Source organism: Myxocyprinus asiaticus, chromosome 25 (assembly GCF_019703515.2).
Source record: "Myxocyprinus asiaticus isolate MX2 ecotype Aquarium Trade chromosome 25, UBuf_Myxa_2, whole genome shotgun sequence".
Lineage (NCBI taxonomy): Eukaryota > Metazoa > Chordata > Actinopteri > Cypriniformes > Catostomidae > Myxocyprinus > Myxocyprinus asiaticus.
The window spans coordinates 35667139-35694439 of record NC_059368.1 but is presented as its reverse complement, the minus strand read 5'-3'; the positions used below and the strand labels follow the sequence as shown (position 1 = coordinate 35694439).

Genomic DNA, 27301 nt, shown 5'->3' with positions numbered 1-27301 from the left:
GGAAAAAAATTGAGAAAACTAGACCAGTTTTTCCAGTAGGCTAACTTTATTGTTCAAACTGCTGCCTAATCACATCAACACTTCTTTCATCCTTTGGAAATTCGAAGTTAAAAGCACAAAAAATTATGTACATCAATGACACACACACAAACACACGCACGCGAGCGAAAGGGATGAAAAAAATCTCCAGCAAAATCATGACTTGTTCCAACACTAACTTAAGGCTGATCTGTTCAGAAGGATTACAGAAACCCCTTTTCGTGTTCACACCTACAGGCGTGACTCCTGATCCCACTTCCTCCTCCGCACAGTCGTCATCTTTACGTCGGAGGGCACACTTCTCCACAAACTTTTACAAACTTCAGCAGTGTTTGTGACTGTAGGATCAGTGGATATTGTCAGTATTATGGCAGAGAAAGGACCACTCCTAACTTCAGTCATCATTTTCTACTTGTCCATCGGAGCCGCGATATTTCAGATCCTCGAGGAGCCGCATTGGAAATCAGCCCTGGACGATTATAAAAACCAAACGGACAATATATTAAAGAAATATCCTTGTTTAAATGAGGAGGATTTAAAGAAAGTCATAGAGGTAGGTTATAGTATTTGAAGTCAAAACTGAGTTTAGACAAAACTTTGGCGCAATTTTGTTGTACAAAGAATTCCAGAAGCTCTTGATGTGGCAAAAGTTACGTGTTGAGTGTTTATGACGCAAAACATCACTGTAGAGCGACTACTGAGAAAGTTTTGACTGAACTTACATTTTAGAACACACTTTCAAAAATTATTTCTGTAACCTGGAACGCTTTCCATGGATACCCTTCCTCTTTCACAAACACACAAGCGAAACAAAAAGAAACCTTGTTCAAACTTATCGAAAAAGGTTCGTGGTCCTCCAAGAGAAATGCTCATCAGAGACAGAGACGCGATTGTTTTATGTTTGTGGACTTTCCCCCTAATAGCAGTAAAAGTGGCGAAGTCATCCTCAGGAATGTGCCAGTTTTCCAGTAATTATTTTGTGTCCTGTAGATTTCACACTCTACATGAATGCTGACTGTGAGAAAATGCGTCCACGTGCTTATGTATTGAATCTGTAAACAAAGCAAGCTAACGTTGAAATGCCACATTAGTTGTGTTAATTGTGCGTGATGCAAACACGTGACAAAGAAAGCCTGTTCTTCAGGTTTTCATAACATGGTATTGCGGGCGTGTAGGCAAATATCCTGCTATTTTGCTGATAGAAACTCTACAGAAGATTTTTTTGCTGTTCAAAATGCTATGGAAAGTTGAGTTGTGTAAATGATGCTTTGGAAAATGAAGTTCAAGACTGTAGGATTGTTTACTCGCTTTGGGTTTGGGTATGTTTGTTTGGTTAGCCAATAATTTAGGCGTTTATAAAGCCATGTTTGCTGTCTTCAGAGATAGGCTGACTGCAGCCATGCTGAAAGTGTACACGAAGAAGAAGGGGTGAATAACTTTAAGTGTGCTGATACCTTCACAAACACAAAACATTTGAACTGATTTTCTCTTGTTATGACTCACATACCACCCAGATAGTACACGTGCACCTCCGAGATGTCTGTCTTAGATCTTTTCATCTGGAAACTCAGGATTACAGTTTCATTTACATCTGATAAACACCTTAAGATCAGATTTGCAAACTTAATAAATCATAAACGTCTCAAAGCCATCTGCTGAATGTCTTATTGACATCCGAGAGGAAACATCTTATAGATGTGTTGCAGATGAGCAAACTGTGTAAAAAATACATCTTCCAGATGTAAACACACACACAAAAAAATGTCTGGGTGATGTAGGTGTGCTATCAGGGCAGTTAAAAGTTTGGACACTCCCCTGATAGCACATGTATGCACATCACCCAGACGTCTGTTTGATGTGTGTTTTTATATCTGGAAGATGTATTTTTCATTCTTTGCTCATCTGCAATATGTCTGTAAAGACGTATGCCAAAACGTATGTCTTGGATGTCAAGAAGACATTCAGCAGATGTCTTTGAGACATTTATGATTTATATTGTTTGTAAATCTGATCTTTTCAAAGATATTTAGCAGATGTTAATAAGATTGTGATTCTTTCCAGATGAAAAGATCTAAAACCGACATCTCAGAGATGTACAGTATGTGTGCTATCTGGGTCAGCAGTCGTCTTTGAGACGTTTTATATGTGCCAATTGCACCACTTCCATGCACCACCGTAAATAATACGGTTTTGTTTTTATCTTATAATATGGCATTTATTCATAAATATATTAATTTGGACAATATTATACAATATCATCAAAAAAATGCCTGCTATTTAGCAAGTGTAAGAGTAGTTGATGAGAATACCCATACATGACTCACTCTCCCCCAGAAAGCACACTAACATCTCTGAGATGTCCGTTTTAGATCTTTTCATCTGGAAAACATCACAATCTTAATAACATCTGCTAAACATCTTAAAAAGATTAGACTTACAAACATTATAAATCTGAAAGACATCTGCTGAATGTCTCTTATTGACATCCGAGAGGAAACATCTTATAGACGTATTGCAGATGAGCAAACAACCTAAAAAATTAGTCTTCTAGATGTAAACACACTCATCAAATAAATGTCTGCGTGACGTGCCTCTTGATGTTGGTTAAGAGAATGCCCACAGTTTGCAGAGGTGTAAAATCCAGGCAAGGGTGGTTCACTTTTAAAGAAGCTAAAACTTAAAACAATTTGATTTGTTTAACATTTGTGGTAATTACATATAATGTCATATCATATTGGGGCCTGGGTAGCTCAGCGAGTAAAGATGCAGACTGCCACCCCTGGAGTCACGAGTTCGAATCCAGGGCGTGCTGACTGACTCCAGCCAGGTCTCCTAAGCAACCAAATTGGCCTGGTTGCTAGGGAGGGTAGAGTCACATGGGGTAACCTCCTCGAAGTTGCTATAATGTTTGGTTCTCGATCTCAGTGGGGCGTGTGGTGAGCTGTGCGTGGATGCCGCAGAGAATAGTGTGGGCTTCCACACACGCTACGTCTCCGCGGTAACACGCTCAACAAGCCACGTGATAAGATGTGCGGATTGACGGCCTCGGACGCGGAGGCAACTGAGATTCATCCTCTGCCACCCGGATTGAGGCGAGTCACTACACCACCACGAGGACCTAGAGCGCACTGGGAATTCCAAATTGGGGAGAAAAAAGTTATAGGCCGAAATCTATGCCGATAGCTGCAGATCCTCACTTCAATGCATATTTTGTTATTTTGATTAGATAATCTTGTTCTTAACTGAAGCGAAGACATCAAAAGAAAAATGCGACTATATGGAAACGTGCCCCATCAGCACATACATGGTGTCTCTAACTTCATATCTTGTTATTAATAATAAACCTTATTCCTCAATGAACCTGGTGATTAATATACAGTAAACATTAGGGGTGTAATGGTTCAAATTTCTCACGGTTCGGTTTGTATCACTGTTTTTGGGTCACTGTTTCGGTACGGTTCGATATTTGCAATGTACAGAAAAAATATATTTATATATTACTGCCAAATCCAAAGAAAGAATACTCTGTTTGGTAACAAACGCTTCAACAGGTTTGCCCTGAATAAAAATAATTGTTGTACAGTAACCATAGTTTAACTATGGTATTTGTAGTGAAAACATAGTAACCACAGAATCAACATGGTTACTGTCATGTTTCAATATACAGCATAATCGGGAGCCTGGGAAGCTCAGTGGTAAAGATGCTGGCTACCACCCTTGGAGTTCACTAGTTCGAATCCCAGGGCATGCTGAGTGACTCCAGCCAGGTCTCCTAAGCAACCAAATTGGCCCGGTTGCTAGGGAGGGTAGAGTCACACTTTAGTTATTGTTTTATGCCTGTCTGAATCAGCACTGCGTGCTTGCATTAAAACTAAAGGGAGTGTGTGCAGTTTCGGCTCATCTGCGGCTCATCTTTCCCCAGTGATTTCGGCATAAATGATCATATGTCGATGTATTCCAGTATACGGCACTCATGTCGAGCGATGTCTGCAAACAGTGCCTGTTTTGTAAATGTTTTTTTGACCATCGCTGTTGTAATTGACTGCAAAAAGAAAATGTTTCCAAACAGGAGATCTGAATAACGCAGGGGTCTTCTCTATCAGCGGCTTGTTTTTCCCACTTGCCATTTTCAGCTACACCCACTACACACACACACTTATTCTTAAGTCATTTAGGACCTTACACCGATAAAGGAAAGCCATTTGCATTTACACGACCACACATGTTGTCGGCTTATTAAGTATACGTGCACGTAAACGCGCTCGAGTATGTTTCATTCTCAGTTGATAGTAAGTTCATAAGTCTTTTTTTTTCTTTATCTATAGTTATATCCATCTTTGTTCTCTACATACACACATCCTATGTAGGGTTGCAGGAATAGCTAATATATTGTTGTATGTTTCACCATCAGGTTGTGGCTGAGGCGGCTGGAAGAGGTGTGGCCATCACAGGAAATAAAGAATTCAACAATTGGAAATGGGAGAATGCTATTATTTTCGCAGCCACGGTTATCACTACCATAGGTAGAAATTCACACAGAGACATAACTCTTGTAGAATTTCTGTAGGCTTAAGTTAGAACTGCAAATATAGCTAGTTTAAGTAATGTTTCAAGAAATACTGTCAGACTACAAACATTCATGCAGTAGATATTCAGCTCAATGTTAGAAGATCCAGGATCCAAATCAGACCCAATAGATCTCCCATAATCACCTCCATTAAAATAAATATTTTTTTTTTAATGAAAAACAGCAAAAGAATAAATCCCCTATTATGTTTCCTTTTAAAAGAGAGAAAAAAGACAATGGATTATGGCAGCCATAAGAGAGAAAGATGCTGAATTTACCGTCACTCCTTCACCAGCTGTTTTTGAAACCCAATTGCAGTAGTGGTGACTATTTTCTTTAAGCAGAATATATTACAAATAATAATGTTATAAATTTACTAGGGCTGTTAAAATATGAAAATTGTAATCAAATTAATTGCATGGTATGCTGATGAATTAATTGAAGTAATTGCATATATAAATATTTGCTGAAAAAGGCAACCAAATAATGATAATTCCATTTTTTATAAAAGATTATAAATATAATAATTCTGATTATTCAAGACATTACAAAAAGTAGCTTTAGAAGTCAATATGTTGCAAAAACATGAAGGTGGTACTTCGAGCTTGAATTTGAAAACGGTCAATTTTCATGTATTTACAGGCATAGGATCATAGTAGATTATTTTAAGTGTATGCAGTGAAAATATTTCATTTATATACACTGTATACACAAAAATGGCTTAACATCAGAAATATACAGTATAACAGCAATTTCAAAAGACCATTGTAGCGCTTCAGATGTCAATCTGTGTCATTTCATATAATGTAAGTTGGAAAGAAATTAACAATGATTTTAATGATTTTAGGTTACGGTAATGTCGCTCCAAAGACAGGCGGTGGCCGTGTGTTCTGTATCCTGTACGGGCTTTGTGGTATTCCACTGTGCCTCACATGGATAAGTGAGCTGGGCACATTCTTTGGTGGCAGAACAAAGCGCCTGAGTCAGGTGCTCCTCCATAAAGGTCTCACTGTGGTAAGAATATCAGAGCATTCACCCTTCTAAAACAAACACTGATCAATGCTGTTTGCATTGCATCAATATTGTTAAAGGGGTAGTTATACCAAAAATGAAAATCCAGTCATTGTTTACTCACTCTAATGTTGTTTCAAACCTGTATGACTTCTTTTTTCCTCCTCCTTGTGACAGGAGATGCTAGACAGAAAGACTGAATCACTATTCACTTTCATTGTATGGAAAAAAATATGTAATGAAAGGGAATGGCGACTAAGTCATTCTGCCTAACATCCCTTTTGAAAGTCATATGGGTTTGGAACGACATGAGTAAATGTTAAGTAAATTTTGGATCTGGTTATACATCCTAAGAAGTTATGGTTGTTTTATTTGCAGAGTACACAATTACAAGTCACTGTTTCTTATCCACTATAGAAAAAAGTTCAGTTCATCTGTACTGCTGTATTCCTTTTATGGGGATTTCTGGTTCACCTCATCATCCCATCCTTTGTGTTCATGGCCTTTGAGAAGTGGACATACCTAGAAGGCCTCTACTTCTCCTTTACCACCATGACAACTGTTGGTTTTGGAGACTATGTAACAGGTAACTATTCAACTGCAAGCAATTAAAAAAAAAAATATATATATATATTTGTAAAGTTTCTGAGTTGTATTTGCCAATAAAAAACATACCGTCACAATGCAACCTAACCTATCCCAAACTATAATGAAGCAGTTCTGATTGCAGAATTGGATAATATCACCTAATAGTTACAGTATATATATACATTTAGGTTGTAGGGATAGTTCACCCAAAAATAAAAATACTCTCATCATTTACTCACCCTCATGCCATCCCAGATGTGTATGACTTTTTCTTCTGCTGAACATAAATTAAGATTTGTAGAAGAACATTTCAGCTCTGTAGGTTGCAAGTGAATGGGTGCCAAAATTTTGATGCTCCAAAAAGCACATTAAGGCATCATAAAACTAATGCCTAAATGGTAAATTGTGACCAGAACTTAGAAGGTCCAAAAGGACATAATATAAGTAATCCATACGACTCAAGTGGTTTAATCCATGTCTTCAGAAGGTTGGGGGAGAAACAGATCAATATTTAATGAAGTCCTTTTTTACTATAAATTTCCACCTTTGACCAGCTCCAACCAGTAGGTGGCTGAATGTGAAAGTTACTTCTACAACGGAATGTTGAAATGAAGATGGAAGTGTAGATATACAGTAAAAAAAAGACATAAATATTGATCTGTTTCTCACAAACACATATATTGCTTCTGAAGACATGGATTAAACCACTAGAGTATGATGGATTTCTTTTATGCTGCCTTTTATGTTCTTTTTGGACCTTCTGAGTTCTGGTTACCATTCACTTGCATTGTATGGAAAGGTTTCGGTAAGGGACCCCCTGTATCTTTGCTGGCGGTTTGGAGCTCCCGCCTCTTTTTGGAGCTCTGTCTGCAGCTATACCCTTCTCAGATTCAGCGCAACAGTCAAAGACGTCCATCCAGCGCATTAACAGTGCATCGAAAAAACTCACAGATGCACACAAAAGCATGTTTGAACAGTCCCTAACAGTGCTGTGAAAAAGTTCTGATTTCTTCTATTTTTGTGTATTTTTCATACTAAATTGTTTTAGATCTTCAAACGAGATATAAAACAAAGGCAACCTGAGTAAACACAAAATACAGTTTTCAAGTACATATATTTTTTATTGAAGCAAAAATGTTATCCAACACCTATATCAGCCATGTGAAAATCTAACTGCCCCCTTAAACTTAAAAGCTGGTTGTGCCACCTTTAGCACAAAAACTGCAACCAAATGCTTCCGATAACTGGAAATCAGTCTTTCACAACACTGTGGTGGAATTTTGGCCTACTCTTCTTTGCAGAACTGCTTTAGTTCAGCCACATTGGAGGTTTTTCGAGCATGAACTGCCCATTTAAGGTCCTGCCACAGCATCTCAATCGGGTTCAAGTCAGGACTTTGACTAGGCCACTCCAGAACTTTGCTTCTTTTGTTATTTACAATTTTGATTGATTATTGTATATAAAAAAACAGAATAAACAATAATTATATATATATATGTATATATTACACACTGGTGGCCAGAAGTTTGGAATAATGTACAGATTTTTCTCTTATGGAAAGAAATTGGTACTTTTATTCACCAAAGTGGCATTCAACTGATCACAATGTATAGTCAGGACATTAGTAACATGAAAAATTACTATTACAATTTGAAAAAAAAAAAAAAGAATGCAGAACTTCTTAAATTACAAAGAGTTCTCATCAAAAATCCACCACGTGCAGCAATGACAGCTTTGCAAATCCTTGGCATTGTAGCTGTCAGTTTGCCCAGATACTCAGGTGACATTTCACCCCACGCTTCCTGTAGCACTTGCCATAGATGTGGCTGTCTTGTCTGGCACTTCTCAAGCACGTTACATTCTAGCTGATCCCTCAAATGCTCAATGGGGTTAAGATCCATAACACTCTTTTCCAATTATCTGTTGTCCAATGTCTGTGGTTCTTTGCCCACTCTAACCTTTTCTTTTTGTTTTTCTGTTTCAAAAGTGGCTTTTTCTTTGCAATTCTTCCCATAAGGCCTGCACCCCTGAGTCTTCTGTTTACTGTTGTACATGAAACTGGTGTTGAGCGGGTAGAATTCAATGAAGCTGTCAGCCATCTATTTCTCAGACTAGAGACTCTGATGTACTTATCCTCTAGTTGTACATCTGGGCTTTCCACGTGTCTTTCTGTCCTTGCTAGAGCCAGTTGTCCTTTGTCTTTGAAGACTGTAGTTTACACTTTATGAAAACATGCCAGTCTATTGCATACTCTGGCAACTCAAAAACAAACACAAATACAATGTTAAACTTCATTTAACGAACCAAATAGCTTTCAGCAGTGTTTGATATAATGGCAAGTGATTTTCTAGTACCAAATTATCAATTTAGCATGATTACTCAAGGATAAGGTGTTGGAGTGATGGCTGCTGGAAATAGGTTCTGTCTAGATTTGATCAAAAATGACCTTTTTCATATAGTGATGGTGCTGTTTTTTACATAAGTAATGACCTGACTATACTTTGTGATCAGTTGAATGCCACTTTAGTGAATTAAAGTACCAATTTCCTTCCAAAACAGCAAAATCTGTACATTATTCCAAACTTTTGGCCGCCAGTCTGTGTGTATGTAGCCAAATACATTTAAACTCTGTTTTTCACAATTCCTGACATTTAATCATGGAAAAAATCCCCTGTCTTAGTTCAGTTAGGATCACTACTATATTTTAAGAATGTGAAATGTCAGAATAATAGTATAGAGAATTATTTATTTCAGCTTTATCTTTCATCACATTCCCAGTGGGTCAGAATACAATTTGTTAGTTTTTGGTAGCATTGCCTTTACATTTTTTTTACTTCCACAAGCTTCTCACAATAAGTTGCTGGAATTTTGGTCCATTCCTCCAGACAGAACTGGTGTAACTGAGTCAGGTTTGTAGGCCTCCTTGCTTGCACATGCTTTTTCAGTTCTGCCCACAAATTTTCTATCAGATAGAGGTCAGAGGTTTGTGATGGCCACTCCAGTACCTTGACTTTGTTGTCCTTAAGCAATTTTACCGCAACTTTGTCCATTTGGAAGACCCATTTGCGACTGAGCTTTAACTTCATGGCTGATGTCTTGAGATGTTGCTTCAATACATCCACATAATTTTCCTTCCTCATGATGCCATCTATTCTGTGAAGTGCACTAGTCCATCCTGCAGCAAAGCACCCCCGCAATGTGATGCTGCCACCCCCATGCTTCATGGTTGGGATGGTGTTCTTCAGCTTTCAAGCCTCACCCTTTTTCCTCCAAACATAACAATGGTCATTATGGCCAAAAAGTTCAATTATTGTTTCATCAGACCAATGGAAACTTTTCCAAAAAGTAAGATCTTTGTCCCCATGTGCACTTGCAAACTGTAGTCTGGCTTTTTTATGGCGGTTTTGGAGCAGTGGCTTCTTCCTTGCCGAGCAGCCTTTCAGGTTATGTCGATGTTGGACTCGTTTTACTGTGGATATAGATACTCATCTACCTATTTCCACCAGCATCTTCACAAGGTCCTTTGCTGTTGTTCTGAGATTGATTTACACTTTTCGCCCCAAACTACGTTCATCTCTAGGAGACAGAATGCGTCTCCTTCCTGAGCGGTATGATGGCTGCGTGGTCCCATGGTGTTTATACTTGCATACTATTGTTTGTACAGATGAATGTGGTACCTTCAGGCATTTGGAAATTGCTCCCAAGGATGAAACAGACATGTGGAGGTCCACAATATATTTTTTGAGGTCTTGGCTGATTTATTTGGATTTTCCCATAATGTCAGGCAAAGAGGCACTGAGTTTGAAGGTAGGCCTTAAAATACATCCACAAGTACACTTCCAATCAGATGCTAATTGCCTAAAGGCTTGACATCATTTTCTGGAATTTTCCAAGCTGCTTAAAGGCACAGTTAACTGGCACAATGAATGTAAACTTCTGACCCACTGGATTTGTGATATAGTTAATTAAAAGTGAAACAATCTGTAAACAATTTTTGGAAAAATTACTCATGTCATGCACAAAGCGATGTCCTAAACGACTTACCAAAACTATAGTTTGCTAATATGAAATCTGTGGAGTGGTTAAAAAATTAGTTTTAATGACAACCTAAGTGTATGTAAACTTCTGACTTCAACTGTATATATACAGAATCAACTTTAACCCCCATTATTTCCTCCTCCCCAAACCCACCCTGTCCCTCAACAAACATCCCTGTGGTCAAAGCCTAAATTACACAATGCACACATAAACAAACAAACAATATATTTGAGATAATCAAAAATATAAAAATCAACAAACAAAGAAAAAAGAAATCCACAAATAACAGAATCCACAATTACTACCACAATTTTGTCTCTCTCAACATGGTCCTCCCTGAGAGCCCTCCAGAAAGGCCAAATACCTGTCCCGTTTCTTACCATACGTGTCCAATCTGCCAAGCTGCTTATATGGCACCTTTTCAAATGTTGCCACCCTGCCCAATTCGGTGAACCATTCTTGAAATGAGGGAGCACCAATTGACATCCATCCTCTAAGAATTATCTGTCTACCAATCAATACTCTAGTTTGGACCAAGCTTCTCTAGTTTGTACCCTTGCATCCCTAGACATAGTTTTAAACATTTTTATGATTTGTTTCCCCACTCCCCATCCTCCAATACCAAGTTAAAATCTCTTTCCCATAACCTCTTAAGAGCTGTTAAGTCCTCATCACCAAAACTCTGAATCAACGAGGAGTAATACACTGACGCTTCATGCCCCTTTCCAAAGGCTGTGAGCACCATACAGAGTGTGTCTGCAGCTTTAGGGGGCTGTGTACTACCCCCAAAAATAGTACAAAGTTGATGGTACAACTATAAATACTTACTAAATCCCAAATTGCTCTGTAATATTTTCAAATGATCTCAAAGTTCCATTTTCATAAAGGTTACCAAGTGTAGCAACACCCCTCTCGATCCATTCCTTCCAGCAAAAGGGGGACTTGTTAATACATAATTTGGGGTTCAGCCATATGCTTGAAGCATTTAGGTAAGTATCAAAACTGAACATACAGGAAACCTTTGTCCATACTAAATGTAAGTGTGAAATAATGAGATGCATTTTTACTTCTCTAGGCAGTTTGATAGAAAGACTTTGCAATGGTGAGATTGAACAAGGGGTCCTTGCCCCAATGTTGTACCAGGGAGGGGCTCTCTCAGGTGGAAGAGACCAATGGGCCAGGTGTCTGAGACTAAAGGCATAGTAATAAAACAAAATTGTGGGGAGGCCTAAACCTCCTTTGTCAATTGGTCTATGTAACTTACTGAAATGCAACCTGAGGTTGTTTACCATTCTAAATAAAAGACTTAGACATTCTGTCAAATTGTTTAAAATAAGAGGAACTTCTAGAGGGAGAGACTGTAGTGGGGTTACAAATAATTTTTTAAACATTGACCTTCCCAGCCATAGACAAATGTAGTGAAGCCCACCTATCAACATCACACGAGAATGTTTTCATCAATGGGTCAAAATTAACTCTAACTAAATCTCTAAAATGTACTTAAAAAAAAATAAAAAGCCTAAATACCTAATGCCTTGCTTGGGCCATTGAAAGGTGCCAATTTAGTCTCTTTTGAGCCATTCGGAGGTTGACTTACTATTATGTTTTGGTCATTGTCTTGCTGCATAATCCAGTTGCACTTGAGCTTCAACCCACGGACTGATGACCAGACGTTCTCCTTTAGGAGTTTCTTGTAGAGATCAGAATTAATGTTTCCCTAAATTATTGCAAGTCGCCCTGGCCCTGAAGCAGCAAAGCATCCTCACACCATTACACTACCACCATGCTTGACCGTAGGTATGATGTTCTTTTTGTGGAATTCTGTGTTTGATTTACGCCATATGTAACGGGACCCTGTCTTCCAAACAGTTCCACTTTCGACTCATCAGTCCACAGAACATTCTCCCAAAAGGTTTGAGGATCATCAAGGTGTGTTTTGGCAAAATACAGATGAGCCTTAATGTTCTTCTGGGTTAGCAGTGGTTTTTGCCTCGCCACTAGTGGAGTCATGAACAGTGACCTTTATTGATGCGAGAGAGGCCTGCAGTTCCTTGGATGTTGTCCTTGGCTTTTTTGTGATTTTCCTGGAGTCGCTGTGCTCTTGAAGGAATTTTAGAAGGTTGGCCACATCTGGGAAGGTTCACTACTGCCAAGTTTTCTCCATTTGGAGATAAAGGCTCTTGCTGTGGTTATTTGGAGTCCCAGAGCCTTTGAAATAGCTTTGTAACCCTTCCCAGAATTATGTATTTCAATCACCTTTTTCCTTATAATTTCTGGAATTTCTTTTGATCTTGGCATTTTGTGCTACTGGGTGAGACCTTTTAGCCAACTTCATGCTGCTGAAAAAGTTCTATTTATTCGTTTATTTGATTGAACAGGGCTGGCAGTAATCAGGCCTGGGTGAGTGTAGTCCAGCTGAACCCCATTATGAATGCGGTTTCATAGATTTGGGGATTTAGTAACTAAGGGGGAAAATACTTTTTCACACAGGCCCAGTTGGTATTGGTTAACTTTTTTGCTTCAATAAATAACATTATCATTTAATAAACTGTATTTTGTTTACTCAGATTGCCTTTGACGGGCTGGTTCGAGTATTTCTGTAACTGCTGATCTCCTGGGATTTTCACGCCCAACAGTCTCTAGAATTTACTCCGAATGGTGCCAAAAACAAAAAACATCTAGTGAGCGGCAGTTCTGTGGACAGAAATGCCTTGTTGATGAGAGAGGTCAACAAAGAATGGCCAGACTGGTTAGAACGGACAAAGTCTACAGTAACTCAGATAACCGCTCTGTAGAGTTGTGGTGAGAAGAATAGGGTTGCGGCACGAGGGGGACCTATAAAATATTAGGCAGGTGGTTTTAATGTTGTGGCTAATTGGTGTACACAAAAACAGAAGAAATCAGGATGGGGGCAAATACTTTTTCATGCCCCCACTTGGAGATCTCTGGCCTACATCTTTACCTGCTTGCTGAATCTCACTTTTTTTCTTTCAGCATCTCACACTGGATCGCCGGATTTTTAGACACCAAGTAAAGTTAAAAAGAACTTTAATTTTTATAAACACCTGTGCTGTTTCTCATTCATTGTGTTGCATTCTGAAGAAGTTCAGGCTGCAAAGATAACTTTTTGTGACCATTACACCATTAAACATGATTCCAGGTTGTTTTTCACCAAGCAAAGTTTGAGCGGTTGATAAACGGTACGACAGTGTTTTTCCCCTTTTGCTCTGGTGTGCATGTTTACATACAGTATTTAGAGAAGTTCAATGCCACTTGATTTGAAACCATTTAAAAATCAAAGCACCCTGAAGAGGCTATTTAACCACAGCAATGTAACTCCACGCACATGACAATACTTGCGTTCGCTGCCTCACGGAAATGTAAACCTGCCTGGGTAGAACACATACACTACCGGTCAAAAGTTTTGAAACACTTGACTGAAATGTTTCTCATGATCTTAAAAATCTTTTGATCTGAAGGCGTATGCTTAAATGTTTGAAATTAGTTTTGTAGACAAATATAATTGTGCCACCATATTAATTTATTTCATTATAAAACTAAAATGTAATAATAATAAAAAAAAATGTATTTGAAATTGATGACTTTGACCAAATAATCAAGAAAAGCAGCCAACATAAATGGGAACTCCTTCAATACTGTTTAAAAAGCATCCCAGGGTGATACCTCAAGAAGTTGGTTGAGAAAATGTCAAGTTTACTTGTCTGCAAATTCTAGGCAAAGGGTGACTACTTTGAAGATGCTAAAATATAACACAGTTTTGATTTATTTTGGATTTTGTTTAGTCACAACACAATTCCCATAGTTTTGATGACTTTACTATTTTTCAAAAATGTGAAGAAAAAAATTATAATAAAGAATGAGTAAGTGTTTAAAAAATATGACCGGTAGTTCATAGCAGTGACAGTTTTGAGTATTTTTGACTTTAATGTGATATTTTATGTATTGTGCTGTTTAGACTCATAGCTCACTGCACATTATTTGCTTCTATTTTTAAACTGAAACAGATAGTTCATCCAAAAATGAAAATTCTCTCATGATTTACTCACCCTCCTGGCATCCCAGATGTGTATGACTTTGTCTTCTGCAGAACACAAATGAAGAATTTTAGAAAATCTCAGCTCTGTAGATCCTCACAGTGCAAGTGAATGGGTGACAAACTTTTTAAGCACCAAAATCTAAATAAAGGGAGCATAAAAGTAATCCATATGACTACAGTGATTAAATCCATGTGTTCAAACACTATTTGATAGGTGTGAGTAAGAAACAGATCAATATTCAAGTCATTTTTTTTGTCAAATTCTTCTCCCTGCCCAGTAGGGGGTGATATGCATGAAGAATGTGTATCACCAAAAACAGAAGGAGAAAGTGAAAGAAAAATGATTTAAATATTAATCTGTTTCTCACTCACAACTATCATATCACTTCAGAAGATATGGATTTAACCACCAGAGTCGTCTGGAGTACTTTTATGTTGCCCTTATTTGGATTTTAGAGCTTCAAAATTTTGGCACCCATTCACTTGCATTGTATGGACCAAAAGAGCTGAAATATTCTTCTAAAAATCTCTGTTTGTGTTCAGCAAATGAAAGAAAGTCATACACATCTGGGATGGCATGAGGGTGAGTAAATTATGATAGAATTTTCATTTTTGGGTTAACTAACCTTTGAAGTATGTAACTTTTTCTCTGCATAATAAGTTTGGATAGGATATTTTACCAGAGACAACTACAGGTAAGCCATTCATAGGTTAATAATAAAAAAAAGCTATAAGCACTATGTCTCCTTAGCACTCTTAAAATTCCTCTGTTCATTTTGAGTGACCTGTGTGAACAAACACAATAACATTGACTCAACCAATGGTGTGAGTTGGGGGGGGCGGGGGACGTCTACCAACGGCAGACGGGGGACGTACTCAAAGCTGTTTTGAAAACAGATTATTTTTGCAATTTTGTTTGGTGGCACTATTGGCTCAGGAGTTACATATTTCAGCTTTAAGTAGTGTTTGAGGAAATTCTATTACAATAAACATTATTTATTCCTGCTTCTCGACGAAAAACCAATGGACCATTTGTGAAACCTCGTGGTTACCGAATGTTAAAGACAGTTACCGTCCACATCCCGATTGGAAAATGTAGCTTGATACTGGAGAAGCTATACTGTTGTGAAAATAGCTACTGTTAGTATCATCGCTAGGACAAATTTCTAAACATTAGCATGAACAATAATAATGATGCCTTCCACCACAAATAATGTGACAAATTTGAGAAATAAAATTGTGGAAAAGCTTCACAAACATTGTGTTTTCTGTACAGGTGTGAACCCGGAAATAGACTACCCATCACTCTACAGATTCTTTGTGCAGCTGTGGATCTGCCTGGGTCTGGCCTGGTTGTCTCTGTTCTTCAGCTGGAATGTGCATATGGTGGTCAAAGCCCATAAAGTCCTGAAGAAAAGGAGGCTGAGACGTCACAAGCTTCCTATCGATGACATACCGATAACAAAAGAAATTAAAAAAGCCCCAAAGCCACCACCTCTCACTGGCGTCATCGACATCTTTCAGTTCATGTCTGAGAAGGTTGAGGACTACAGCGACGTCATCCGAGCCATTGGAGCGGATGAGAGACGCAAGAAGAAGAAGCAGGAGGAGGAACTGGCACGGTCTAAGAGCTGCAGTGATCTTCTGCACGGCCTAGTGATCCCACTTGAACATTCTCCTCATCTGAAACGGCGATTCAGCATCAGCACCAACATGTGCATGGTCATATCTGGAGAATCAACAGAAAGTCTCAAAAACAGCCAAGAGGGACAGGCGCTACTAAAGGAGCACCACAGAGATCCTCAGGAACCCAAGCATGTTGTGAAATCTGGGCGCTGTGCATGGGACTCGGGAAGATCCTATCCATCACTATTCCAGAGCCCTGTCCAAAGCCCTACTGTTACCATCAATAAAAGTGAATCGAGGTTTTCATTTTCCAAAGTATCAGAAGACAAATTTTTAGGAAAGAGAAAAAGCACTGGTTGAAGATGACATTTATCTACACAGTCTAAAATGACCCTATCCAAGTTATTCTGCTCTGCTTTAAATTATTCATTTGGTAATGGTGAAGATTACTATGGCTGAGCTGAATAGCGGAAGAGGATAAAGCTGATGCCATCAGTAGCACTTAAGGAACTAAGAAGACTGTAACTCTTAAAAGGAAGACATGCTGACAAGTATATGCTTTTCCTAATGAAGTTGCCAAATATGGCTGCAGTTTCATGACACTCAAGTGATTATTTCTGTTTACAGTATTAAAAAAGATTCAGGTAACACACAGGGTATTACAACCAGTCTGTTACTAAGATAAGGATGTGGGAGGGTTGGCAGAGGAAATTAAACCGATTTCCTGGCACATCTGGACCTTCACAGATGACATTGGAAATTTTAGCTGTGGTTTTTATAATAGTTTTTCTTTCTCTGGATTAATGTTACCAAAATGTCTGCTTGAACAAAATCTGCCAATGTTAGGAATGGAATACTAGCGTACAAGTATTTGAAACAAAATGCTGAATGAAGTGTTTAAACATTAGTAGGTTACATTGTTTTCCCATGACCTCACTACAGTGTATGTAAAATGAAGTTGCATCCAGGTATCATCTCTGATGTAAATATGATTATATTGAGTTTTCAATCTACTGTTGTGTAAAAATTAATAAAAAATGTTGTGTTGTCTTGAGTCAGATCAAATAAGGGCAGTGTAAAACATTATTCATTGGTCATTCAAATAATTTATATCACTATCAGTAGATCTGTCATACTAGGAATTGAAGGTCGAGAAGAGTGAATTGCATTAGAGAAGTGTGTTTTGGTATACAAAAGAACTGGTCTATACAGTGTACTTTGTATATATTTTATACGGAACGTTTTGTCAAATGTAGTAAGCCGTCCAGGTATTCCAGGTCAGGGCCAGCAATTAACCAGCGTTCCAGGGCAAACAAATAGTCCAGATATTAAAAATATGGATCCTGAGTTCCTGTTTTTTAATGAACATTTACACTAATCCATTTTTATTTGAAAACTCCGTTTTCGATTTTCTAAATGCTGCATTTTAAGTGGAGGAGCACGCCATTTTAGTGGGGATGAGAGGAGTAGCGTAGCGAAATTGTTTTGAAACTACAGCGTATTGCATGGCTTAAAGGAATATTCCAGGTTCAATACAAGTTAAGCTCAATTCACAGTATTTGTGGCATAATACTGATTACCACAAAAATGTATTTAAACTTGTCCCTCCTTTTCTTAAAAAACAATATGTGTTACAGTGAGGCACCTACAATGGAAGTGAATGGGGCCAATTCGTAAACTTTAAAATACTCAATGTTTCGAGAGTACAGCCACAAGACGTAAACATTATGTGTGCTAACACGATTTTAGTGCGATAAAATCACTTACTAACCTTTTCTGTGAAAAGTTATAGCCAATTTTACTACGTTGCAATGAAGACGCCACACAATAAACCCTAGATGCAGGGGCGTAGATTCCGGGGGGGATGGGGGAGCGGTAATTCCCCCCCCCCCCAATAATCAAAACATGCAAGTACAACCCCCCCCCCTATTTATACCATGATCAATGTAAATATGGGTAAGTGCTCCACACTGCAACACCCCCAATGTTCAAGCCAAATCTACACCCTTGCATGATGATTTATACAACTTTACAGCTCAAATAATACACAAATTTTAACTGAATAATACATGTAAGTGCTTTTATAAAATTCTAAGCTTTGCAGTTCTGCTTTTAGACCCTCTAAAACTGTCCCCCTTTACTTCCATTGCAAGTGCCTCACTGTAAACTCGATTTTTGCTTCTTTTTTTTTTTTATCAAGAGGGATGAGATGAAATAATTTTGTGTGGCAATCAACATTATGCCACAAATATCAATGTTGATTCAGCTTAACTTGATTTGAATATGGAATATTTCTTAAAAGTTTATAAATTTCATAAGATTTTATACTAGACTTATAAAGTTTGGGGTTTTAATAATTTTAATTGAGGTATTTGACATAAATGGACAAAATACTGTTATCTAAAGCCCAAAGTATACTTCGGTCAGACGCTGACAGTTTTAAGGCTGTTGTTTAGTAGGCTCAACGTGCATTTGGGAAGCATTTTAGCATTCTGAGAATGCACCTTCTCAGGCTTCTACAAAATTGCCAACTTGTGGAAGATTTGATTATGGATGTTGTTATGAGACGTAATTTTTCCATCTGACTGATGCTTTTGATCATGATTTTTTTATTTTTACCTTTGTATTGATGTCCTTTTTATATTTTTATTACTATTTTTGGAATGCCACTTGATATTAAAAAGTATCTTTCCACATTGTCTCTATCAGCTGTTTCCAAACTTTTGAGTTGATAAACCACATCCTGTCTCTTGGCAGAATTGCTGAAACAAGTTAAGACTCAAACCACAACATGTTTTTTATTAAACATAACTGTGCACTCTTTAAGTTCTTACTGAATGGAGTCTACACGGCTGAACATACTGTAGTTTAAGCTTAACACTTGCAGTAGGGTTATAGATTTAAAAAAAGAAAAAGCAAAACTAACTAGAATGTTTGAAGAATATCAGTACAGTTCTGCCTTGTAAGCACTGTAACTATGCTTTGATGTGGGCAACAAATACAGATGGCTGGTCCAGTGGCAGTTGGTCAATTAAATGTTCTGTATGGCAGTCTAAGCCATCTTTCATAGTCATTCCCTGTAACTCGTTTTTAACTTTGCAATTACAGCAGGTTCACTACTGCTGTCCTGAAGAACATCCAAGGATCACATAGAGTGTCCTCCAATGTATCCTCCAACATGAAGGATTCCACTGCAGTATAAATTACAGCCTGATCTCTTGAAATGTACGTGACCATGGTAACATATTTGCAAAATGAAATTATGTGCTTAATTACACATTTCGCTGCAGTTTCCCAGTGAAATGTCCAGCGGGGGGCACCACAAGTTAGTGAAGTGGTGTTGTAATCAGACAAGGTTTTTAAGGTGTATGCTAGCATGTTTGGTTTTGATAAGTAAACCGTACTTCCCTAACCTAAAACATTAACCTAAACCTAACCATTAGTTTCCTAAAAGCAAATGAGAGGTGAACAAAACAGACATCCTTACCCTAAACCAACACCTAACTGATAGTGTCCTAAAAGCAACACTCTATGAGGTGAGCTACTTTGCAAGATATTCATATTGGAATAAGTATGCAAATGTAGGTGGGTCTGTAATACAAGTGTTAAAATGTATTGTTTTTCAAATGATGTGTTAGACTAAAAGTGTTTCAGTATCATAACATAGCACTGTGTGAGTAACAGAGTGAAAAATAAGTGTTTATAAAGTCATAATCAGCCGTTGAATTCGTGATTTGTGTGAAAGTGAATAAAACGCACAGTTGTTGTAGCGCCTCTAGTGTTCATTTCACCAGGAAACTGCAGCAGAATGCAAAACGAGGCACGTCAAATTAAGTTTGCAAAAATGTAGTTATAGTAATGTTCAATCCATGAGGCTAGGTTGACAAATTACAATCTAAACTTTAATTTGTATTCATAACCAAAAACTACTTAACCACCCATTGCCAAGAACTGCATCACAGTGGCTCTGTCCCAAATTGCACCCACAGCCCTTGCACTTCTCACCACCAGCTAGACCATCACCTAACAAGAACTAACCAGCATAAACCAGCCTGGAAATTCATACTGGTCTAAGCTGATCTTTTTAGCAGGGTCATCACTGCTCCAACTCATGAGGCGAGGAGCGTGTGCCACTGGCAGACCTGCTGTCCCTCTGATTCTTTCATTTGGGTCCAATGTTCCACTTGTTCCTCTGCGGTGCTGTTGAGGCCCAAAGTGACCCAGCCCACCCGTTCTCTCCTTTTCATGCTGCTCCGTCGACTGTACACCGACACCTGTAGGGTCACCTCAGAAAGCTGGAACAGTGCCACCTGGAAGACAAACGTCTCTTTGTAGGTGGGGTTGGGCTGACCACGGCATACTGAGGTTTTACACTTGGACATCTCCTTCCCTTTGGAATCCAGCATTGTCAACTTCACATAGGTATCTGATTGAATGAGAGAGTAGAGACTGCTTAATATTCAGTTGTAAGCAAGTATTCCACTCCAAACATGGCCATGAAGATCTGGGGTGAATCTCAATTTACATACTACCCGTACTATTTAGTATGCCAGAATAGAGCACACAGTGGGGTCCAAAGGTCAGAGACCACAATGAAAATCTGGGATTCAACATTTAATTTCAGCCTGGAGATAAACAAAGTTTTAGGATGTTGCAAAATGTACAAAACGAACAAAAACTGGTAATGTAGTCTTGGGCATACGCAGCCACCTATCTTTCTTGGGATTTGGGTATGCCCACCTAAAATAATTGATGATACGTGTGGCCGCCAGAACAACGAGTAGGCTTTTGACCCAGAACTTTTTCAATCTACTAACGCAATGCCGCAGCACCATTGAGTGAACTGTGTTGTTTTTTTTTTTTTTTTTGTAAAGTGTACAGAGATTCTCCCTAAACGCGCACAGAGCTGCGGGAGGCAGACAGTCCGACTAAACTGATCCAATAATCAGAACGTTCCTTTTAGACATGATTGGATATTTGCTGACCAATTATATTTTCCATTTCAGTAAGGGGCGGGACATTTCCAGTGTCTAATGCTAATGCACAAGCATCCCTGGAGGAACCATTAACATAACATTAACATTAACAGTGCCACTGTAAATTTATTTCCCTGCTAAATGAAAAAAAAAATTATATATATATATATATATATATATATATATATATATATATACATACACACACACATTTAAATTAACATGCAATTAAAATTTTAAAAAATACTGTATGTTATTGCACCAGTGCTAGTTTTTGATGTTCGTCTTCGCAGATGCTGGACAACTGTGTCCCATAATTATATCAAATGTCTTTTTTTTTACTGCTGTCAGTGGTGCCTTTTTCTCGTGATATCAAATCATTTAAATGTATATTTCTATGTAGGAAAACAATTTCACTATACAGAGAAAAACACTTTACAGTACACAAATAAAACAAATAACCATTAATGCAGGCTATATATTGTAGGGTAAAATGGGGGAAGACGCACCCCGGGGTAAAATGAACTTTTCCTCTTGACCATAGATGGCACTAAATCTAATCTCAGCACCTTTATTGAATGGCTGTGCTCCTCTTAATCTTGATATTTCATCTGATATCAACATTTGGGAGATTTATTCCATCCAAACAGTTTTGAGGTTAAATGATCAAATTTTTGGTCATTGGAAAATAGTGATCTGTGACATTCTATTATGTTGGATATTAAAAGTTTTTATGTCTATTTGTTAATGGGGGATCTGTGGACACAGTAAAGTATTCAGAATTTTGGAGTAAAAAATATTGTTTTTATTTTGAAGTGACAAGTTAAAGTTAGACCCTTGGGGGATTCTGTTATTTGATTTACCTGTCATTGTTTAGTTATTCAATTATTCAACTAAATTGTGAAAATTAACAATTACATACAATATTTGATTTGACCATTAGTGAGGTAAGATGGCCCCTTCTCATAATTTTAAATTTTGTGGTATGACAACAAAATTAGCAAATGTTTCTATTTATTTCCCTTGATAAAATGTTGGATGATGCATCATCATCCTGTACAGCTAAAAGTTTATCTATAAGTTCACGTGACGCCATGCAAGAAGCAGACGTGTGAACGACGAGCTCTGCGCACTTTGCTAAATTTTTTTATTATTCTCATGTTATAATCTGGTGAAATTCGATACACCCAGTTACACATTTGCTCTTTGAGGTAAAACATGGCAAAGAAGTCAAAATCATCGGGCTCTGGAGACATTAAAGGACACTTATGTGTTCAGGATGAAAGCCCCAACAGGCCTACAGACCGGGGACTCAATTTGGATGGCGTGGCGGGAGAAGGAATCCAGCGTCAGTTGTCCAACATATCGGTGATGATGACGAAGGTTCTTGCTGACTTGGAGCAATGGAAATAAAATTCTCTGAGTTAGTTACAAGAGTGTCAGATGCTAAGAAACGAATCGATTATTTGGAGTCTTCGGAGAGGGAATTAACCGCTAATCTGCCCGCGACCAAAGTTGATCTGGAACGTATTCTTGAAAAGCTTGAAGATCTTGAGAATAGAAGCCGCAGGAATAACGTCAGAATTGTTGGAATTCATGAGCATGAGGAGGGCAGAGATATGATGAAATTCCAAGACGAGCTCTTCCCGAGTCTGCTCGACATAACAGGCCACAAGCTGGAAATCGAGCGAGCTCACAGAGTCCCTGCTCGGAGATTTGCTGAGGGAGATAGGCCCCGATCGATTCTGGTTAAATTTCTGAGGTCATCGGATAAAGATCTTGTGTTGTGTCAGGCGAGGAGCAAAGGGAAGCTCTCTTGGAGGAATCATAATATTTTCTTGTTCCCAGACTTTGCGAGTTCGACAAGAGAGAAACCCGATCGGTTCAAGGAATGTAAGAAACTCTTACATCAGCGAAAGATCACTTTTGCTCCGATGTTTCCGGCCAAACTGAGAATAGAAACGAAGGACGGTCGCAAAGTATTTACATGTCCCAATCAGGCAATGTCTTTTATTGAATCAATGGGTGAGTAAACCATTTGATGTTTCTCATGTGAGTGGGTCTGACTTGCTGTACTTACTCTGGCTTTTGAGGAAGCTGGGCATCATTTTGGTTTCTTTTTGTGTTGGCTCCACCTAGCGGCTGGAGCTTGTTTTGTGACTAACACTTTCCTTAAAGAAGCTTTTTCATTGACGGAAGATTACTTTTGCATGGAAGTTCCCGGCCAGTTTGAGAGTGGACACTACGGATGACCGCAAAATATCTACATGCTCACACAAAGGATGTCTTTTATAAGTTGACGAATTGAGTAAGTCATGGTATATACTTTTATGCAGCCTCCGAGTGAATTGACTTGACCATCCTGGGAACCGGGATGTCGGTTTTGTTTCTTTTTGTGGTAGCTCTGTCTAGCGGCTGGAGCTTGTGCCATTTACAGAACACTGGAATGATTACGTCATCCGCTGAACTCATAACAGCTCATAACATTTCTTTAGTGTTGGCTCAAATAAGAGCAAGGGAGTCATTATATTATAAACATCTACAATTCAAATGTCTCAAACAGATTAAAGATAAATTAGGAAGAGTCATTATTGTTTTAGCTGAAATTCAGGGGCAAAGGTTGATTTTGGCTAATATTTATGCGCCTAACGCTGATGATCAGGGCTTTTTTATAGATCTTGAAGGGATGTTTCAAGTCGCTTTTATGAGACTTTAATCTTTTGATGGATTCAGTCCTTGATCATAGTGAAGCAAAAGTGTGTAAACCCCCTAGAGCAACACTGACGCTTCACAGGATGTGTAAAAATCTTGGTCTTACAGATATTTGGAGACTTTTGAACCCATCTGGTAGAGACTATAAATTTTTTTCATCAGTCCATAAGATTTATTCTAGAATAGATTTTTTTTTATATCCAAGTCCCTCATTTCATCTGTTGTGGATTGCTCAATTGGAAATATCTTAGTCTCAGATCATGCCCTGGTGAGTTTAGAGGTGATGCCACATACGGAGAAAAAGAAATCATATAGTTGGTGCCTTAATGTGTCCCTTTTGCAAAATCCTGAATTCCAACAAATGTTAAAGACTGAAATCAGTGTTTATATGGAGACCAATTGGTCCTCAGTATCCTCTGTGGGCGTGGCTTGGGAGGCACTTAAGGCGGTTCTTAGGGGTCGGATCATACAGTATGCCTCATTCATCAAAAAATCCAAAGCACGAGAACTCTTGGAGTTGGAAGGAAATATTAAAAATGCCGAAGCAGAGCTGAAGCGCCGTTTGTCATCCGATGGCCTCAGAGAATTGACTCGATTGAAATACAGATATAATACTATTTTGTCGCAGAAAGTGGAGTTTTGGCTATTCAGAGCAAGACAGTCATACTTTGGGTCGGGGGACAAAGCAGCAAAACTTTTGGCTAGATATATAAAGCAGAGAGAGTCTTTTTCTACCATTCCCTCAGTGAAATCTGCTGGTGGTGAAATGTTTACCTCGGCCATTGATATTAATAATGCTTTTAAAGAATTCTACTTTGATCTCTATAGTTCCACGTCTTCGTCTACTGATGAAGATATTAGAAACTTTGTGGAACCATTAGATCTCCCTAAACTGACGACTGAGCAAAAAAATTCTCTTGATTCTGAGATAACCTTGGAGGAGCTTGGCGAGGTTATTAAGGCCTTACCTACAGGCAAGGCTCCGGGGCCTGACGGCTTTGCTGCTGAGTTTTTAAAATCTTATGCTACAGAACTGGCTCCACTTTTGCTAGAAGCTTATACTGAATTATTAAAGAATGGAAAGCTTCCTCCAACCATGACACAAGCCCGGATCAGTCTGATTCTTAAAAAGGACAAAGATCCAAGCAAGTGTAAAAGTTACCATCCAATTTCCCTGATCCAGTTAGATGTAAAAATTTTGTCAAAAATTCTGGCTAATCGATTAAGTTATGACATAGCTTATACATATAGATCAGGTGGGGTTTATTCGGTTACTTCTGATAACATTAGGCGTCTCATCAATATCATGTGGTCAGTAGCAAATGAACAATCTCCGGTCGCTGCCATCTCATTTGACGCCGAAAAGGCATTTGATATGGTAGAATGGGATTATCTTTTTAAGGTTTTGGAAATATATGGGTTCGGGAGTACGTTTATTGGATGGATTAAGTTACTTTATAGACACCCAGTAGCGGCGGTACAAACAAATGGACTAATTTCAGATTATTTTACTCTGGATAGGGGCACCCGGCAGGGTTGCCCTCTTTCCCCATTATTGTTCTGTCTTGCCCTGGAACCATTAGCAACAGCGATAAGAAAGGAGGATTATTTTCCAGGGGTGGTGGTGGGAGGTATGACGCATAAACTCTTGCTTTACACAGATGATATTTTATTATTTGTCTCTGACCCCAGTAGATCTATGCCTTGCCTCCACAGAATTATTAATTCCTTTTCTACGTTTTCAGGATATAGAATCAATTGGTCTAAATCCGAAGCTTTGGCTCTGACAGCATACTGCCCAGAAACGGCTTTCCAGCCGGGTGCTTTCCAGTGGCTCAAACAGGGCATTAAGTATTTGGGTATTTTAGAGTTAATTTTGACCCCTTAATAAAACGGTTTTCAAGCGATGTGGGCAGGTGGTCTTCATTACATTTATCTATGATTGGGAAGGTTAATGTTATTAAAATGAATTGTATTCCAAAATTCAATTACTTACTGCAGTCTCTCCCTGTAGATGTCCCCCGCTCTTATTTCAAGCAATTTGATAGCATAGCGAAGCCCTTCATTTGGAATGGTAAGCCCCTAAATTACATTTCAATAAGTTATATAGGCTGATTGACAAAGGTGGGCTAGGCCTACCCAAGATTTATTTTAGTATTATGCATTCGGTCTCAGACATTTGGCTCATTGGTCGCTTCCACCTGAGAGAGCCCCTCCCTGGTTCTGTATAGAACAGGAAGTTCTTGCCCCTATTTCGCCACTGCAGAGCCTTTCTATCAAATTAATCGGAGAAGCTAAGTTACATCCCGTTATCTCGCACTTGAACTCGGTATGCACAAAGGTGTCCAGACTGTTTAATTCTGAAATTTTTTTAAATGTTGCCTCAAGCATATGGCTGAACCCCAAACTATGCATCAACAAGTCCCCTTTTTGCTGGTCAGGGTGGATTGGGAGGGGGGTTACTACACTCGGTGACCTATATGAGAATGGAGTGTTGAGATCCTTTCAAAATTTGGTTCAACTTTTTGGGATTCCTAGATTTCAGTTCTATAAGTATTTACAGCTGTGCCACCTGCTCTGTACTGTTTTTGGGAGTGGTTTACACCCTCCTAAAGCGGCAGATACTCTGGGAGTGGTGATTACTGCTTTTGGAAAAGGTCACGAGGCATCGGTGTATTACTCCCTACTAATTCAGAGTATGGGAGATGGAACTTTAACTTCTCTTAAGAGATTATGGGAGAAAGATCTAAATTTGGTATTGGAGGAGGGAGAGTGGGCTGGGATTCTAAAAAATTTCAAATCTGCATCCAGAGACGCAAGGGTTCGCCTCATGCAATTTAAGATTTTACATAGAGTCTATTGGACCCCCTCTAGATTGCATAGACTTGGTCTTAAAGACACACCCACCTGCTGGCGATGTCAATCAGAAGATGGAGACACAACCCATGTTTTTTGGGGATGTGTTAAGATGCAAGAATTTTGGATGAGGATTCAGAGTTTTATGTGCGAGGTTTTGGCCTCTCAAATTTTATTTTGCCCCAGACTCTGTATCTTGGGAGATGGGGCAGTCATTAATTTGGAGAATAAGCACATGAAAAATCCCTCCTACTCTTTAAAAAAAGCAAAAATTGAGGTTACAGTGAGGCACTTACATTGGAAGTGAATGGGGCCATTTTTGGAGGGTTTAAAGGCAGAAATGTGAAGTTTTATAATTTTACATTACATTACATTCTTACATGAATTCTTATGTTACAACTTGTATATTATTTGAGCTGTAAAGTTGTTTAAAGCATAATTTTTACAGTAATTTTAGGGTTTTAGGGTTTGTTTACATTACCTTGTCATGGTAAAAAAGTTGTAAAATTGTATGTAACTTTACATAGAAAGGGTTAGTAAGTGATTTTATCACACTACAATCATGATAACACATATTGTTTACATCTTCTTGCTATACTTTTGAAACAGTGAGTATTTTACTGTTTACGGATTGGCCCCATTCACTTCCATTGCAAGTGCCTCACTGGAACCCAGATTTTTGCTTTTTTGTTTTTTAAAGGGGCCATGAAATGCTATTTTTTTGTATAATTTTATTATCTTCCATGAGAACCACTGATAATATCACTAAAGTTTTTTGTACCAAAACTCATAGTTTAGTAATAAATGATCATTTTCCACCCTGTCTATGGC

The 27301-nt window shown here is 38.4% G+C and overlaps 2 protein-coding genes across 2 annotated transcripts in view; one reads left to right on the top strand and one right to left on the bottom strand.

Annotated features, from left to right (window-relative positions):
• The first annotated feature begins 147 nt into the window (after positions 1-147).
• Positions 148-18525, top strand: LOC127416242 (potassium channel subfamily K member 5-like). The gene is made up of 5 exons (XM_051655484.1): positions 148-592; positions 4451-4562; positions 5454-5620; positions 6035-6203; positions 15577-18525. The coding sequence occupies exons 1-5, from the start codon at positions 407-409 to the stop codon at positions 16284-16286; spliced, it is 1344 nt and encodes a 447-aa protein (XP_051511444.1). The 5' UTR covers positions 148-406; the 3' UTR covers positions 16287-18525.
• Positions 18526-18749: 224 nt separating this feature from the next.
• The window catches only part of LOC127416241 (synaptotagmin-14-like), a 29431-nt gene continuing 20879 nt past the window's right edge, over positions 18750-27301 (bottom strand). The window contains exon 9 of the mRNA XM_051655483.1: positions 18750-20352. Within this exon, the coding sequence (XP_051511443.1) occupies positions 20036-20352 (317 nt within the window). The 3' untranslated portion in view covers positions 18750-20035. The remainder of the gene's footprint in view (positions 20353-27301) is intronic.